Genomic DNA, 16,651 nt, shown 5'->3' with positions numbered 1-16,651 from the left:
TATTGGACTTGAATCGGGGTGTTATGACAGTGATTTCCCAGGCGGTAAGGGACGAATTGGTTCAGAAAGACAAGTCGCGTATTCTGGTGATACTAAAAAATTTGTTCCCCTTTGACTTGCGCTCTGAGTCAAAATTACGTAGATTTTTGTAGATCTCTAAGATGAGAAGGATTTTTTCATATGTAATTCAAAGATTCCTTCCAGGGTTGTATGTCACATGCCATTGCACATTGATATCACCGATTGATATTGACCAAAGGAACACTTTTCATATGTATTAGGTGATGAGCAAAAGGACACTGGCTGACAGTGACTAGAGTTGGGCAGATAAAACCATTTTCAAATTTATATAGCTGATGCATGTGAGGACGTGACCAATCTCCATTCATAGATGTTCTTGGGATACTATCTGTTTTGCCTCTTGCTGTTTGCAAGCAATCAATTATGAATTGTAACATTATGATTCTCCAATTGTGAAGAGAAAAGGTTTTTTACGACGAGACATGAGTGAGACAAATAAAACAAATCAACAGCACAGTAAATTTGCTGAGCATCATTCTTTCGCGACTTGCGGTCCAGAACTACCAGAGGTCATGCTTATTCAAACCGGCTCAAACTCTACGAGTTATAATGCATAGAATGAAGGGGTGATGATAGGGGTTGTCAAGACAAATTATCCACAACAAAACACCGTAAAAAAGATTTCCGCTTTAGCGTGAATTTAAGTAAATTTTACGAATAACGTGATGAACATAAAGCTGTCCCTTTGTCGTAAAACATAAATTCACTACTCAAACACCGCTTACGATTCAAACTCAGTAACGTTTTTTTCCAGTGGAAGTCGATTTTTACGACAAAAACGTAAGATGTTTTACGTTTTACGCTTATGTAATTGGGCAAACTTGTATTTTCTTGGCGTGTAAAACATTTGCCCAATTCATAAAAAATAAGATGAAATGGTCAAAGATTTTAACACATTCCTGCTTATTTGACCCCGGACACCCTACCCGAGTTAGCCAACATCTCTATTGCTTTCCATATTTATCTATCTTCGATTCCATATACATATCTGTGTTTTATCGGTTCGTGCTCGTGGTCAGATGTCAATTGCATTGTCAATTGCATTGTCAATTGCATGGCGGCTTCAATGGACTTTCACTGCCTCCCGCCATTTTCATGACTTCGCATCCATTAAAGGCAATTCCCACTTGATTTTAACCAACTAAAGTGGAAGGCTAATGAATAGTAATTTACGACACCCACTTTGATGCTCTTGAAGTTTTTGTTCAAAATCAAAAGCTATTGTTAGCTTTTGCTAACAGTCAAAAGCGAAATTGATCTCACGTATCCCTTTTTTCTTATTGTTGTAGAATACAACCATATGGCGCGTTTTTCATTCAATTCATGCCTTTCCTTGCTTGTCTCTGCGCTTTACGCTATCCGCCTAAATTGTATAAACAACTGGTCTTTATTAGCCTTCTCGTCGGGACTCACCACACAGCATATCGTCTTTCTTCCTTTCGTCAACTCCAACCGTCACCACTTTTTGGAGAATGTACGCCTGGAAGTGATACACAGCGGGCGTTTCATTGTTGTGATATCAACCTCGAAGTGTCATGGGCCTGTCATATTGCGGAAAAGCTAACAAAAAGAAAATTTAGCTATCCATTCCAACAGAATCATGCCAAGTTTGCACTTACTAAGCTCAATTCTCCTTTTGATATCTTCCCGAAAATTTGAGATTGCAAGCTGCATAAGATTATGAGAGACTATGTTTGGAGTAAAAACATAAAGTCTCCTTACGTAAATCACCTTGAGAAACATCAATTTGAGCCCGGTCTTCATGAGGAATCAACACAATGGAATTAAACTGCGCGCCTGTAGAATTTTGAAAAAGAATCATCTGCCTGTGATGGAACGTGGTTGTCCCTGGGTTTCTTCATTTTCAACACAGATGAAGTTGACAACAAGTACCTTCACAAACGGAGCTGTGCAAAGCACGAACTCACTATAAAGTGAGCAACCAATAGGCCTAAAAAAGAGGTGGGAGCAATATCAGGCCTTCTTGATATAGTGGTCCAAGTAGTTGCACCAGGACCGCGTATAACTTGGGAATATGAGATTTGACAAACTGACATATTGGGCAAAGTCAATTGTGGTTAGGGAATAGGTTGAATGGTTGGGTGAATTGTCCTGGTTGAAGACAGTTGGCTCAAGAGACGGTGGCCCTACTTAAAGAAAAAATGCATAAGATTTATAATCCCTTGTTAAATTGGGCTTTTACTTCTAATTCGCAGCTCACTGGGGATCCAATGGCTTCAAAAGCTGATAAAAAAACTCTATCATCACTGTAATTGGATTTCATTGATTGTTTGGAGTAAAGATATTTCTCATCTCCCATATTTGAGGGCTTTGAGAGTTCTATTATCATCTCTAGTGGTTTCGTATTCTGATGACTCCATTTTGAAAAACAGATACAAAATAAATTGATGTGTTTTTGGTTTAACTTTTGTAATACAAGATAGCAAGGTAGACAGATACAATAAAACATCAAAACACTCAATCGAGATGGCAAACCTTTCATTACCACCTGAAACTACGATAAAAAATCATACTCAAGTTGCAGTGCACAAGGTCTTTGATAAATTTACAATCAGCAATGTAGGCTCTTTGATTCCAAAGCAGCCTTCCGGATTTTCCCAAGAAGCACCATGACTAACAATCTCGTCCAATCGTATCACATCTTTCTTTTTCTCCCTATCGTACACCACACTGAATCCAGAGTGAGGCCAGTCAGTGAACCCATGCCTTTTCTGGTGAGCTGCTGATAAAGTAGCATATCGAGAGATGTCAATCCAAATATCCTGGTCTATATTTCCATCCCGGCGCACCATTGTCATGAATATCTCATTGATTTTCCCCCACGCAAAACCTTTTTTGTGTTTGGAAAGATGTATGGAATAGAGAACTATGCTGTTTCCTGGATTTCTTTTTCTAGTTGAATACACTACATTGTGACATTTTACTGATGCCATTTGATTTACAAATCTAGATATAGGAATACTATCTTCATCGTACCGCGATTTCTTGTAGATGTCAGTGGAAAGCACACACTTGTTACCATATATTTCTTTCATTCGACCAAGAAGAAGGAGATGGGAATCATAATCTAGAGTTTCATTCTTTTTCGGATTATATTTGAGGCTTGGTGGGCCACCGCTTCCTTCTCGAAGGTAGGCCGAAGCACTTCCATCAGTACACTTTGGTGACACAAACTTTGAGAGACTTGCTGCGGTTTTTTTTGGTAGCTGTTTGCATAAGTCCGGAAGCACACAGCGCATATTCTGACCAGTTGTCCACTTATTTAGAATTGTAAACTCCCTAGAGCCTGCCGGAAAATTGATCAGTCAGTTTATTGTACCATTTTCACATGAATAAGGCATCAAAACTCTGAACGTACTGTCATGATTGTTAGTTGGAATTCTGGCCAAAGATCCATTTGTTGCTTCAAACGACCATGCAGTCCAGTAAGGAGCAGGGCCAAAAATCTTGACCACCTGAGGAATGTGAAGTAACATGTGCAAATTTGGAGTAACTGAGAGTGAAGTGAACAGTCCAGCGAGTCCGTGTCGATAGCTTTTTACATGGTATTTCAAAGCCTCCAAATCCCTATCTTCCAGTTCAAATCTTCGCACGAGTTTGAGAATACTGATCAGATGAAGGGCGTTTCGAACTATATCATGGTCTGTGATCCGTGAAAGATGACCTTGTCTATGGAAGAAAAGTATGAAGGCGGGTATTATCATAACCTCATATAATATAACCCATTCATCTGCTTTCAATTTACCACCTTTGCTTGATCCTACCGTCTTTGGTACTCTACCAATCCAAGATGGGAGATGGACCTGTCCTATAACTTCCCTTAGTATATTGAGGTGTTTCTTTTCATTAAAAATATGATTGTATTTTTCATCGACCTCTTCATAGTCAGATAGTTCCTCTTCTTCCTCTTCGCATCCTGTCACTTCGTCTGAAAATCCCATGAAAGCATCTGGTTCGGATTGATTGTCGCGATCTTCTTGCTCAGCATCAAGTCCGTTGTCATAATCCAGTGCCATGCTTCCAAATGCAAGCGATAGATCATCTTCTGGGGGAGATGTGGCATCGCCACATGCAGAGGGTGATTGATTCACAACCTGATCACCAACGTATTCTGATCCTTGAAGCTCAGGATCTTCAGGGTCAGAATCTCCATCATCGGAATCGAAATCTTCAAGTCCCTCCTCCATTGGATCAGAATCGTCCTCTTGTGCTTTGCCGGCTGTCTGTGGTGAAGATTTCAATTTCTTCTTTGACATCAATCCCAAGGCACTGAGTCCGTGATGGCGAAGTAAACCAAGGAATATATTATGCATGGGCTCTACTACGGTATGTATGGTTGGGTCGAAGTAAGGCAGCTCCCATAAAATGGTGTAACGGACTCCATTTTCCTTGAAAAGACGTTGCCGTTCCTTGACGGTCTTCGCATTTTTCCACGCCAATGCCTGCGATTTTAGTTCGTGTTTACATCGACAAAGGGCGTGAGGAATTTCAAGTAAATGTATGTTATGTTCTCCAATTCGACATAATGAGCAGAGGTTCTTTTTGGAGCTGTGTCCTGCCATTCCTAAAACCTTTCGCATCGCCGGAAGATCACAAATAATCGGCCCCAACATGACTCGAATGATGCGACCTTGTGTTGGGTACTTTGCGGTGGAAGAAAACTTGACCCCTTTCCATAAATCATTCAGTTCATCAACAAGAGGCTTGAGTACATTGTTGATTTGAGTCATCTTGGGTTCGGAAGGTCCGGGAATCAATCCAGAAAGAAAGATGTTTTCAGGAGAGGTACGTATATGTGGCGGAAGATTGAGACATACTAAAGCAACAGTGCCGACAGAGTCTTGCTTGCCTGCTGCTTTGTTGCCCAGTGGATTGAACCAGTCGACATTCAGCGAGAATACGAGATTTCCAGGCGAATTCGTAAATTGATCACCATCGATCCCTCGAGCCGAGCGCCACATATATCCATGCCAAACATCATACATCGCCGAGCCATCTCCCAGTGCTTGTTTACTAGATTCGAGGTGCTCTTCAATTTCAGGGCGGTTCAAGAAACGAGCTAGCCATTCTGTGAAAGCAACGGTTGAGAAGTATCTATTTGCTCTCCGGTTTTCTTCATCTTCACCCGTCTTTGTTTGTTTAAAAAGACGTTCATTGCACTTGTGACTCGAGCGAGTTTCGCGCCAATCGCATATATCGGGTGTATCACCTTCGTAGTAAAGTCGAAAGCACTTTGGACAGCACAGAGTTCGCTGGATCTTTGGTTGAATTCTTAGATCTGTGAGAACAGTCCGAATATCCATTGGTGACCAACCCTTTTGGGAACTACCAGTGGTACGATCGCCAGTACCCCGTACCGAATTGTTGACGTGAAGACAAAGTGTAGCGACCGCCATCCCAATGTGTTCAAACAGGTACAGACATACCATGACAAGGTTCATTGCCGAGGTCTTTGAGTCGAATTTCTTAAACTGATCATAGTAATGCCTACCGTATTGACCTGCATCCCCCGCAAGAAAACTCGAATCAAAAAGCAGATCATAAAGCAGATGAATTTGGTATAGCACTTACCTGACTCTACAGTCATTCCATCCCATTTTTGCTGAAAATGGCTACCGGTTTCTTGTCGACGCGGTGGATTGGCCGTTTTTTTCAAGTGCGATATATCGAGATGTGACATGGTCTTTTCGACTGGTGCAAGGTGGGTCAAAGACGGCTGTAGATTCTCTACGACAATGCGATCCAGAGCACCAACGGTATGATCAGCTTGTAGAGCCATAGAAGCGCGGGCACTGCTAAATCATAATTAGGTAACCCACCTTTGTGTGTGCCGGGATCGTGATTCGAGGCTTGCTGATCAAGCGAGTTTCCGAAGATGTTTGCGCTATCAACTATTAAGCTAGTCTTTACATTCTTTGACTGATATAACGAAGGCGATGCATTGCTCTTTTTGGGACCAGTCAGAACAGAGCGGTTTGCCTTGACTAGAGCCTGATGAGCTTTGAAAGTTTGGGACTTGCGTTTCCATACGCGCCCGGGACGCTCCTGATCTGTCGTAGATTCCAGACAATCAACACAGCGACACCTGATTTCCGTTGGCGGTGTCATTTTGGGCTGAGAGAAACTGAAAGGATCAAACGAGTTGGTCAAGAGAATTTGATATTGCGCTGAGGATTGAGGATTAAGTATAGGAAAGGAAGCAGGTTGTGATGGCAGATGCTTTTGCCGCCGATGAAACTAGGTGACGGGGATGATTAGTTAAGGGTGATAGAAGAATATAACGACAAATATTTATGATAACACGATTCAATACAGCACAAAAGCAACTGGAACATACGGAGATCAGCACCTTATATACGATGATTAAAGTCTGCAGGCATAGTTTCTGGTCCAGGTATGAGCTCAGACTTCTCAGACTTATCAGAAGCGCTGGCTCATGATGTGAGCGTGGACTGAACATATCTCAGTTTCATGAGGAATCTTAAGGAGGAAAGAGCAAAGGAGTACATGAAAGGAAACGGTACTTCAAGGATGTTGAGCCCTCGATCTCAAAGGCGTTGGGTAGTGATGGACCTCAGGATTTTCAATCAATGACCGGATCAAGCGGGATCAGCAATTGATGACCTTGACTCTGAAGTGATCATACATCAATCATCTCAACCCAAGCCAACCTTGAGACTATGATCACCGTCGACTGAGTCGATCAATCAGCCCTAGAATCAAACAGATGTTCAGGTTCATATCAATTGACTCCATGCTCGCCACATATTTTTGGAAATATATATCTCCTGCATCTCCATTTTACTTTGATTTGATGATGTAAACACATTGTTGGTATATAGCTATGTATAGCTCTTCGGGACTTAATCAGAACGCCGGAACTGGATTGAACCTAGAATATACTCTGATGAATGAACCTGGTGCCCAAATTACATTGCTTGATTCCAAAGAAAAAAGAAAACGCCGTCCAGGTTTCTGATGATCGAGTAGGATTAATTGGATTATGGTGTATGAGGAACATCGAAAAAATAGGAGATATGAATTCGCTTTGGCTGATGGAAGATACATCTGATTGATTTGGACAGGCGCAGGGCCCAGAACTGTGTCCGTGGAGGACGCCCTGGACGTCGGGGGCGGTGTTGGGCCGGGGCAGCCCACACGGGCACTGTGAGACCAGCCTCGTCATGATGACCGTTTTCAATCGTCATCATATTTCTTATTGACTTTTTTCTATTCCTCCCGATACTCTCCATTCAGTATCAACAATCTTAGATATTGCTAACAAATTTTGAAGCGCTCCCTCTCCCCCCTAGTATATATGTAGTACTTATTTCATTGGGTATGAAATAAGCAATAGGTATAATAAAAATAAGGAAATGTTAAGAAATCAACTGTTCAACAAAAGATGTAACATAATTATCAAGAAATTTATTTGTGCACCTTTAGTGTCAAGGTATTGTTTCCTTTCTACATTACATCATTAGTGATAAGATATTGTTGTTATTTTCCATTTTTTACATTTGTATTGTACCGCTTGCCACCCCGTATTGTTGATCAAGGCCGTGTTAATTTTAAACAAGTTTCAGCCCAGTCACCTATCTGATTTTTACTCGTAATTCCGTAAGTACCAAGAGGATATTTCCTCCTCTATATACTATATATAGTATACTCGCCTTTTTCTTAACCAGAGCTCGAAATTTGGGCAAAGTCAAAAATCTCGAATCTCAAATCTGGATGCTGGCAAAAGAAAGCACAAATTGCTTTGGAATTCCTTGGTCAATCTTGATTGTTTAAAAGCTTGTTCAAACCAAGCATAAATAAATAAAAGTTCATCATACTAGAACAACAAAGATCTATGTAATTGATTTGAAATTGTAAAGGCAAGATTATCCAGAAAGTTTCGGGGGCAGAGAATTAGATCTACGAGCGCTCTCTCCAGGAACATCCGACCCCACAAGAAAAGATCAACCAAAAGGACGCACCATAGCTGAGAATGAGAATGGAACGTTGAGTGATGATACGAATAATGCGAGTGGTATCACCACCCGCTGTAGGTTAGTGATGAGAACATTTTTCTTCTCGTTATTTCAGTTTATTTCATCCCCCCGCATAAATAGTGTTCATTGCTGAGAACAAAGAAGATCCAACGTTACCCCTGTAACCCTTTTTGTTTTCTCTCTATAGACTAGACTTCTACCTAAAATTACAGTGTGGCCTCGAGAGAACATCCTGCCGATAAACCCAGTATTACCTTTTCACAAATTGAAACCCAGTGCGCCCTTTATGAAACCTTTTTGTAGAAACAGTGTGGCCCTTAAGTCTTGCTTAAAAGAAGAGTTGATATTTGTCCATGATAACCTTGAAAGCGTCCTGAAGATGTAATTCAAAAAAGTGGCAATTACCTTTTGGGTTTCTGTGGTTAAAAAACAGGAAGGGTCAAAGACGTTACAGGTCATTGTACATCGACTTGAATCATAAAAAAAGGCCTTCTCACACAGTAACGCAACGCGATATAACTATTTATGCCAAGGATATAAAGTTTGGTGCAAAGATGAAAATACTGTGATGAGACACATTAATCTATGAGACCCCGGTTTTGACGGGACTTTACAAGATATGCCGACCATATCGGATAATGTTTGACCGATAGTTAGAAACTGGAATAAATAATACAGAAATGATGACAGGTGATGAGTCAGGACATGATATGACGAGCTTATTGAAGTACTTTGATGATATCATGAAGAATAAAAACATACACATGCCATTATCTATCTCCTGCCCTGATGGTTACTACAAGATTCAAATCATATGCGATCAAGAGCTGTGAAAGCGACAAGTTGCACCTACAACATTATTATATTGGCTTGCAAGTCTTGAGTGAATGGCGCTTGAGCTGTGCAAAATGGCAATTAGATTTCACCTGATTATCAAATTCACTAAGGCAATGTCTTACAGATTCAGATTGATGCTTGCGGAAAAGAAGCCCCGGCGAGGAATATTTCAAAGAATCGGGGACCAGGTGGTGCTATCACTGTAAACATCATTCAACTTCCCCAATTTGGCAGAGGAAAATGATTAATAGTACAGTTTTTCATAAAAGAATCTAATACTGCACACCTGGGCCATTTCACCCACACTACATATGTGCAGCAAGCTAAGTCAATAGTTGTCTATCATGTACATACAGGTCTGCTCAGTTTTTTGCCCATCAGAATAAATAAATCACATGTTATACCACATGTAACTTTTTCGACTTTGAAATTCTTTTCCCAAAAATTCACTACATATAATTCTGTAGCTGCTCAGGCAATATTGTTGAAGCTATGTCTTAGTAACAGAAAGTGTGTTACATGCAGTTGAGTTGATGAGATCACACCAAAACATTGAGTCAGTGTATGTAGTCAATCTTTTGGAAGCTTTTTTCAATCTGAAAGAAGTTACAGCATGTATTACATATGAATAACTTGTCCTGATGAGCAGATAACTGAGCAGAACTGTATGTACATGATAACCACATATTCACTGAGCCTGCTACACATATGTAGTGTGGGTGTTATGGCTCAGGTGTGGAGTGATAGACCATTTTATGACAAATCATACTCCCAATCATTTTTCCCTGCCCACTTGGGGAACCCGAATAATGTCTGCAGTGTATGACTGATGTAGGGACATGGAGTAGCAGCTTAGCAGATCAAGCAGAGAGAGATGCGAATCATTACGGTGATCATATTTCAAATTATACGGATGATTCTTACCAGTTCGGAGGACCCATGCAAAACAACAGGCCCATCGATTGAGCGACTTACTATCGAAATTTGAGTCGAATTCCTTCCCATGAAGATCATGTTAGACAACATCACATTCCACAGCAACATGTCAACAATATCCAACCGTATCACAACAACACGAGTTGTAGAAGTCATTCAGGAAGTTCTATCAGAGGTAGGTGAAATGGTAGGAGTATTGGATATGGTCATCGTCAGGTAATTGGTCCTGAGAGTATCAGTAGATTGTACATAGAGGGTGCGGCTGATGGTCAGACCAAGATGAATGATACTAAGCCCACCGCATCAAGTAAGTGAAAATGGACCCATAGTTCTTGATGTTGTGAGATATATCAAATGTTGATGGGTATAAGAAAGAACATCGGGATTATGCTGTAAGATCTGTTGATGAGGTTAGAACTCTTAAATCTGACATTTCGGTTGCCTTGTTGTTCGTTTCCCCTCGTTTTGGATCTGATTGGAAGACAAACCCTTTGAGATCGGTTTGTTTTCAGGTGCTTGGTCTAAGGCTACGTTGGAAAATGATGACCAAGCACCTGAGCAACTTGGGGAATTCGGGGAAGCTATAGGACTGAAAAGGAGTCGACTGTTACCGCTAGATCAGGAAGTTCGTGGGATTTTGTTGTATGAGCTGGTAGACAGTGTGATTCAGATTTAGAAAATGAATTAGAACTGAAAACCTTACATGAAAATCACAAAGTGACTACGAATACACTCACCAAACATATTGCCGGAATCCGCTGCTGGCACGTCTTTCATAAGCTCCCCTTCCCTGCCAAGAACGATAAAGTGAATAAACTGATATTGAAAGCATCAAGTGTTGCCGACGCACCACCACTGAAGTTGCGACACCCTGCTGAGTTAGCAAAAGAGTTGTCGAACAGAGATAGCATGGAAAGGGTGGCCGTAACTATCGCTTCGGTGGTAAGACTAGTAGAACTAGCGTCGAATGATTAGAAGAAACGATCAGTGACTTTTACAAAATTATTACTTAGTGATGATTGGTCTACCTAAAAATAGCCCATTACGCGAAGCCAGGGGAAGTGCAATGGCTTCGATTTGATATTTACCTTCCTTATTTAGTAAACGGTTGCCTCTATCGAAATCAGCAGCGATTGGGGGATCTGTAAGCGAATTTGGAGCCAAGATGAAAAGTAATCAGCTGTCTGAACTTTCTTTACGGATTTGGAGTCACTTTTATATGGAATGACAAACAACTACTGGAAGGCATCATTAAACTATGAAGATGGGAATCGAGAGCTTGTGCTAGAGAAAATATTTTGAAGGCGTCGTGGTTGGCGATGAGTATGTTTGCAAGTTGATAGAAAAGGAGACTGAAATCGGACCTAGATATAAACAGTTCAAAAAAAGTTTCGATTGTTGCTGTCGTAATCCTTTCTTTTTCTGTCGTCCTGTTGAGTGAAGTATTCCAAGTGTTGTTCCTCGTGAGGTAGCAGATGTTATGATTTCGTAATTCCAATCTAGAGTGTACATATGTACATACATGTTCGAGAGGATATTAGGATGACTTAGTTAAGTTTGTATGTTCGATAGCCTAATATCAACTCTAGGTAGCCCCGGCTATTACGCCCCAGGCCCAGTGCTGGAGTTTTGCTTAAGACCTTCCGAATTTCTCAATCTTTTTAAATTAAAGAACTTGAAATATATTGGACGGACCAATTCCACCACAAGTTTAATTACCAAGTTATCGAAGCTATTCCGATGACTCAAAGTCTATTGTAAATTTTTGTACCAGCGGTAAACGGCTGATGATCAAATACCACCTAAGGTTTCCAGTACTCTCAAGTACATGAAGATAATCCTTATGTAACTCGTAGAAAATTGGCTCATGGGTTTAAGAACATGCTAGAGGGATGACCAAAAATAGATGATTCGTGTAATGAATCAAGAATTATGGTTGAGATTTATTATACCATACTGGTCTCAAATAGTAATCCTTCGATATTTTATTTTTGGAATCACGATTTTACTATTTCACGGGTGGGAGGGATGGTTTTCAAAAAGATAATTGGAATCAAAAGAAAGATCTAGCAATTGTTATGAGGTCAATAGAGGTCAATAGGTTATTGTTAATGACCTTGTTAGATATTCTTGAGATCAAAATCCTTGGGACGACAAATGTAAAATGATGTGCGGGTGAGGGAAAGAAGACTCTTAACCCTCAACCGCTCCTTGTTATATAATCCATCTGGTTTGCGTCAGGGCTAGAAGTTGCTACTGGTTGCAGTGTTGACGGAATACGATTCATCTAGTTCAGAACCTTATCTCTATAGGTCTGGTCATGAATTCGTCTTTAAGTTCATTCAAGAGTCGTTGAAGAATCATCTAATCAACGTATTTCCAAGTTGCCGATTAGAAAGAACAGATGAAGATGAATGAGAATAACAAATTATTGGCGCAAATTGTAATCAAATCATGAACGCGCAAAGTTTGTAATTGAAGGCTACTTGTTAACCTGGGGCTAACGAGTTATCTTAGCGTCTGAAATCGTCAATCAAGTATCAGCAATGAACGAGTGTACCTGACCCCAGTCTTGTGACCTTTTAGATCGCTCATTTGATACGATATCGAACCGAGATCTCTCCGGGTTTTGGATCATGTTGGATGGACTTTGTCCACGAGGTTTGAAAATCAAATCAAATCCGCTACGATACATAAATCAAATTGACGAGCAAAAGAAAATCGTACTACTAGTACTACCATCAAGACCTGGAAAAAAGGATCTACAACTACTACTAACAAATAGTTCAAATTCAATAATATGTCGGTTCGAAAGAAGAATACCTTAGATGTCACGACGTTGATGAATCGAGATTCGAATGGATGGATTTTAAACATATTCAAATTCCTGATCAACCTACTCATGTTAGATTGTGATTTCACGGGTGACGCGTGGAAACCGCATGTCCAAGACTATTTAGGTCATTCATTTTCTGGTACGTGGTTGGTATTTACGTCAGAGCGGACTGACCCACACAGACCCATATACTCACGGTTGATGAGACGTTTGTCCCGAATTCCCAGTGTCCCAGAAGTTTCTCAGGCTACCCCCGGATCCTCTGGTTTACTTACCCTCGGGCTCTACCGAGGTGACTCTCCACATCCCGAGAGATGATGGACACACACAATGCTACGTACCTGCATTGACACGGGGTTTCATGAGGTTTCATGACCTTAAGTATGTCTTTTTGTGTGTAGTTTTTGAAATTTCACCTATGCACACCTAGGCTTATGATCGTGGTCAGGCTTCCAAGGCCTGGTTCAGCATACACCACCAGGAGTTCAAATTTTGTTATCATGACATGCAATCTGGCATGAAACCTCAAAGTCGTAAATTGCTCAGCGAGGGTCATGGTTACGCAATGGCCTGATCACACTGCCAGCATTAAATAGGTTCCCTGGTCGGAACGTGACCTAGGCTGGGAATATCATTGAGAGAAGAATGGAGAACGAATCTCAATTCTTCTTAGATTTAAACAAAATCCTGTGATCTGATTGATACAATATATTGATATGATCTTAGCTATCAGCTACATACAGGTCGGCTCAGTTATCTGCTCATCTAGATAAGAAAATCATGTGTAATACATGCTGTAACTTTGTTCAGATTGAGACACACATTTCAAAATATTGACTACATATATCACAACGGCTACTCAGGAAATATTCATGGAACTGTGTAACAGTAGCAGAATGGGAATCTGATCACTAGGACCCGTATTCCCATCTGGGAACCTCTTTAATGCTGGCAGTGTCAACTCGGTCAGATGATGAGACCACTTATCTTACTTCCTAAACTCAAAATCTCCTCCCTAATCTGATTTTTTTGAATGTATCCCATCCGAATCTCAATTCTTCTTAGATTTAAACAAAATCCTGTGATCTGATTGATACAATATATTGATATGATCTTATTTGCATATAGGAACACAACGCTTTGAGATGACAAAAGACTGATCAATGATTCCAATTGATCAAGTGGCCTCAATTTGTACGTCAATATGGGTGATGGATATGAGAGCAGGAGAACGTAGGTAAAGATGATGATACCTACATTTGGGATCTAAGTCCCACCTTGCTTTGAACTACATTGTCAGATAGTATACAATCATCAGGTGTAAACAATCCATGTTATCAAGAGGAAGTAGCTTGAGGAAGTCATCAAGTCCATACATCAACAATTAAATTGTTTCCAGGAACTCCCATTGCAATAAGAATCAGTGGTGTCGACGCTTGTTAGATCCTTCCGCTTCTTTGTTTTGAATCGGTTGGCGCTTATTATATTGATTGGTTTGAGTATGATGGATTCCAGGAAATGGGAATCTAGGGTCGACTTTGGTCTCGATGAAAGGCGAGTCCGCTGCGAGAAAAGGGGGTCAGTGGAGTGCCTGGAAGACAACACTTGGATAGCATGACTAACATGCACCAGATACGCTTTCTTGCATTTGACTTCCACCTAACTGACGCCAAAACCCCTCGGAATCCAAGATTGCTTGCCCAGGATGAATTTCTTTCTTGGCGTTGTTTATTTCGTCGATCCCCCTTTCTTGGTCGGTACCGTCGTGCTCAACGACACTTTGAGCTAAATACTCTGGGATTCAGCATACGCTAGCATTATGTTACTGGAGCAAAGAGGCATCACTCACCAGCGTCATCCGTGCTTTGGGGGATGAGAGGCGACTCTCCACTTGGGGATGTGTTTGGTTGAGCAGATTGGGATTTGTGACAAGTTGCGGAAAGTGGTGCTGTGCCTTGCGAGTTAAGCTCACTGAGGTCCACCTCGAAGGTTATTTTGAGTATCATTGAGGAATAAGTTGTTAAATTAATAGGCTTGTTAGGTTGACGGATCAAAAAATATTGCACAATTGAGGTTTTCTACGTGAATCACGGGGATCAGGTCAAGACTTCTGCGACAAAAAAAAGCGGATACGACACAACCACACAGAAATTTCCGACAAACAACAAAAAAATTTCCACGGTCGTAAAAAAAGACCACTGAATTTAAATTGCGAGTGGGGATTTTCTATAAATTTATGATTATCACCACTGATTATTTTGGCTTGACACCCCTTAATAGCACCCACAGTCACAACTCAATTCGTTGTAGAAAGAGCCCACAAGTGTTGTCTCGGATAAAGGGTGAACTAGTACCAGATTTTAATGACGCGTTCGGGCCAAGTCAAGCCGAGCAAGATTACCATTATGATTCCCCCCCTCATACTTGAGATAGTCTGTCTCCGTTACCCTACACTCGAACTGTGTTTCCAAATCTTGACATCGTACCATTTAAGCCGAGTACGTTTGGTTTTCTTTCTGGTCTATCTGAGATGGAAGATGATAAGACCAAATAACCAATTTACGGTAACTATCTGCATCATCTGACTTGCTGCAAAAAATAACAAACACAAAGGAAAGATTTTGGAAAAGCACTCAGACAGTACAATTTCAGAAGAAATATGAATATGACAAGATATTATCGGAGAAAAAAGCACATACAAACATTTTCAGCATCCCAACTTGAATTTCTGTGGCTCGAATAGGGCGGAGTACATACATAGTACGAGATACGCTCGAAATGAAAACTTCCCGCGGACACCTCCCAATAGTGGCTTTACACCATGAGCGCGTCACGGTCTGTGCACCATGTGATAAAGGGTGATCTTCCGGCCTCTTATGTGCTGGCTGAGCTCGGTTCCTCATCAGGCGCATTACGGATACGTTTCTTTCCATCATGCGGGTATTGAGTTACATACCTAGATTCAATTGAACCCAAAACTTTTGTTTCGCTACAGGAATCAGTGGCTCAGGGTTAAGTAAGTTCGACAGTACTCTATTAGGCCCTGAGGCCTTGATTGCAGCCTTTTTTAACAATGAGGTCGGACCAAAGAAAGGTAAGCTGCGATGAGATAAAACAGAAAAACAAGAATTTTAAAAGAGAGCGCTCATCGTCCGCAGGGATCTATAGTCAGGTGTATAGTAACACTAGAGTATGTATGAGTCACGTTACACGACTCAACTGAGTCAGCTCAGCGCCTCGTGGCTTTGACAATCTAGAGAAAATATCCGTGGACCGTGTGACAAGCTTGGGTTGAGCATCGGGCTCATTGAGCATGTTGGTCCCGTTGTACTCAAATTTACGAAAAATAACTAAAATATGATATTTTAGTACCATAAAAAACCATAAAACTATTGGGAGCTTGACAAGTTGCAGCCCCTAGGAGAGCGTAGATTATTGTGTGTCAAATTCAGTGCCAATAGCCATAGGCAATTTTTACGACTCTATTGCTGACGCTCGATATGAGAGCTAGATAAGACGGTGGTGTCAAACTGTGCCGAATATTTTACATGACAGCGGAAGTGTTTTTACATATTCGTCGTAAAATAATGTAAGTACCAGGGGGTTTCAAGCTCTTTCAAGTTTGATCAACTTTTACGTAATTTTTAAAAAATCCGGGCATGGTTTTCGTTGAAAAGATGTAAAAACCATGTTTACGTAGGTTTACGCTAAAGCGAGAATCTGTTGTGTGGTTTTGACCGTAAAAGATGAATTAAATTTGCCAGAAAGTGTAAGCGATGTTTGAGTAGTAAATTTATGTTTTACGAAAAAGGGACACCTTTATGTTCATCCCGTTATTCGTAAAATTTACTTAAATTCACGCTATAGCGGGCGTCATTTTTACGGTGTTTTGTCATAAATATTTTGACTTGACAACCCCTAATCAATTTTTCACAGTGGAAAT

General features: G+C 40.8%; 2 protein-coding genes across 2 annotated transcripts; both read right to left on the bottom strand.

Annotated features, from left to right (window-relative positions):
• Positions 1–2,615: 2,615 nt before the first annotated feature.
• MELLADRAFT_112536 (uncharacterized protein) lies at positions 2,616–6,210 on the bottom strand (the record flags this gene model as incomplete). The annotated part of the gene is made up of 6 exons (XM_007417049.1): positions 2,616–2,869; positions 3,113–3,388; positions 3,461–4,371; positions 5,263–5,602; positions 5,674–5,829; positions 5,922–6,210. The coding sequence occupies 6 exons, from the start codon at positions 6,208–6,210 to the stop codon at positions 2,616–2,618; spliced, it is 2,226 nt and encodes a 741-aa protein (XP_007417111.1).
• A 7,918-nt stretch (positions 6,211–14,128) lies between these two features.
• Positions 14,129–14,714, bottom strand: MELLADRAFT_112535 (uncharacterized protein; the record flags this gene model as incomplete). Its single annotated transcript, XM_007417048.1, has 3 exons — positions 14,129–14,271; positions 14,332–14,502; positions 14,558–14,714. 3 exons carry the CDS (start codon positions 14,712–14,714, stop codon positions 14,129–14,131), a joined length of 471 nt encoding a protein of 156 aa, XP_007417110.1.
• Between the last annotated feature and the right edge of the window lie 1,937 nt (positions 14,715–16,651).

Source organism: Melampsora larici-populina (genome assembly GCF_000204055.1).
Source record: "Melampsora larici-populina 98AG31 unplaced genomic scaffold MELLAscaffold_67, whole genome shotgun sequence".
Taxonomy (NCBI): Eukaryota; Fungi; Basidiomycota; class Pucciniomycetes; order Pucciniales; family Melampsoraceae; genus Melampsora; species Melampsora laricis-populina.
This window is presented reverse-complemented; position numbering and strand designations above follow the sequence as displayed.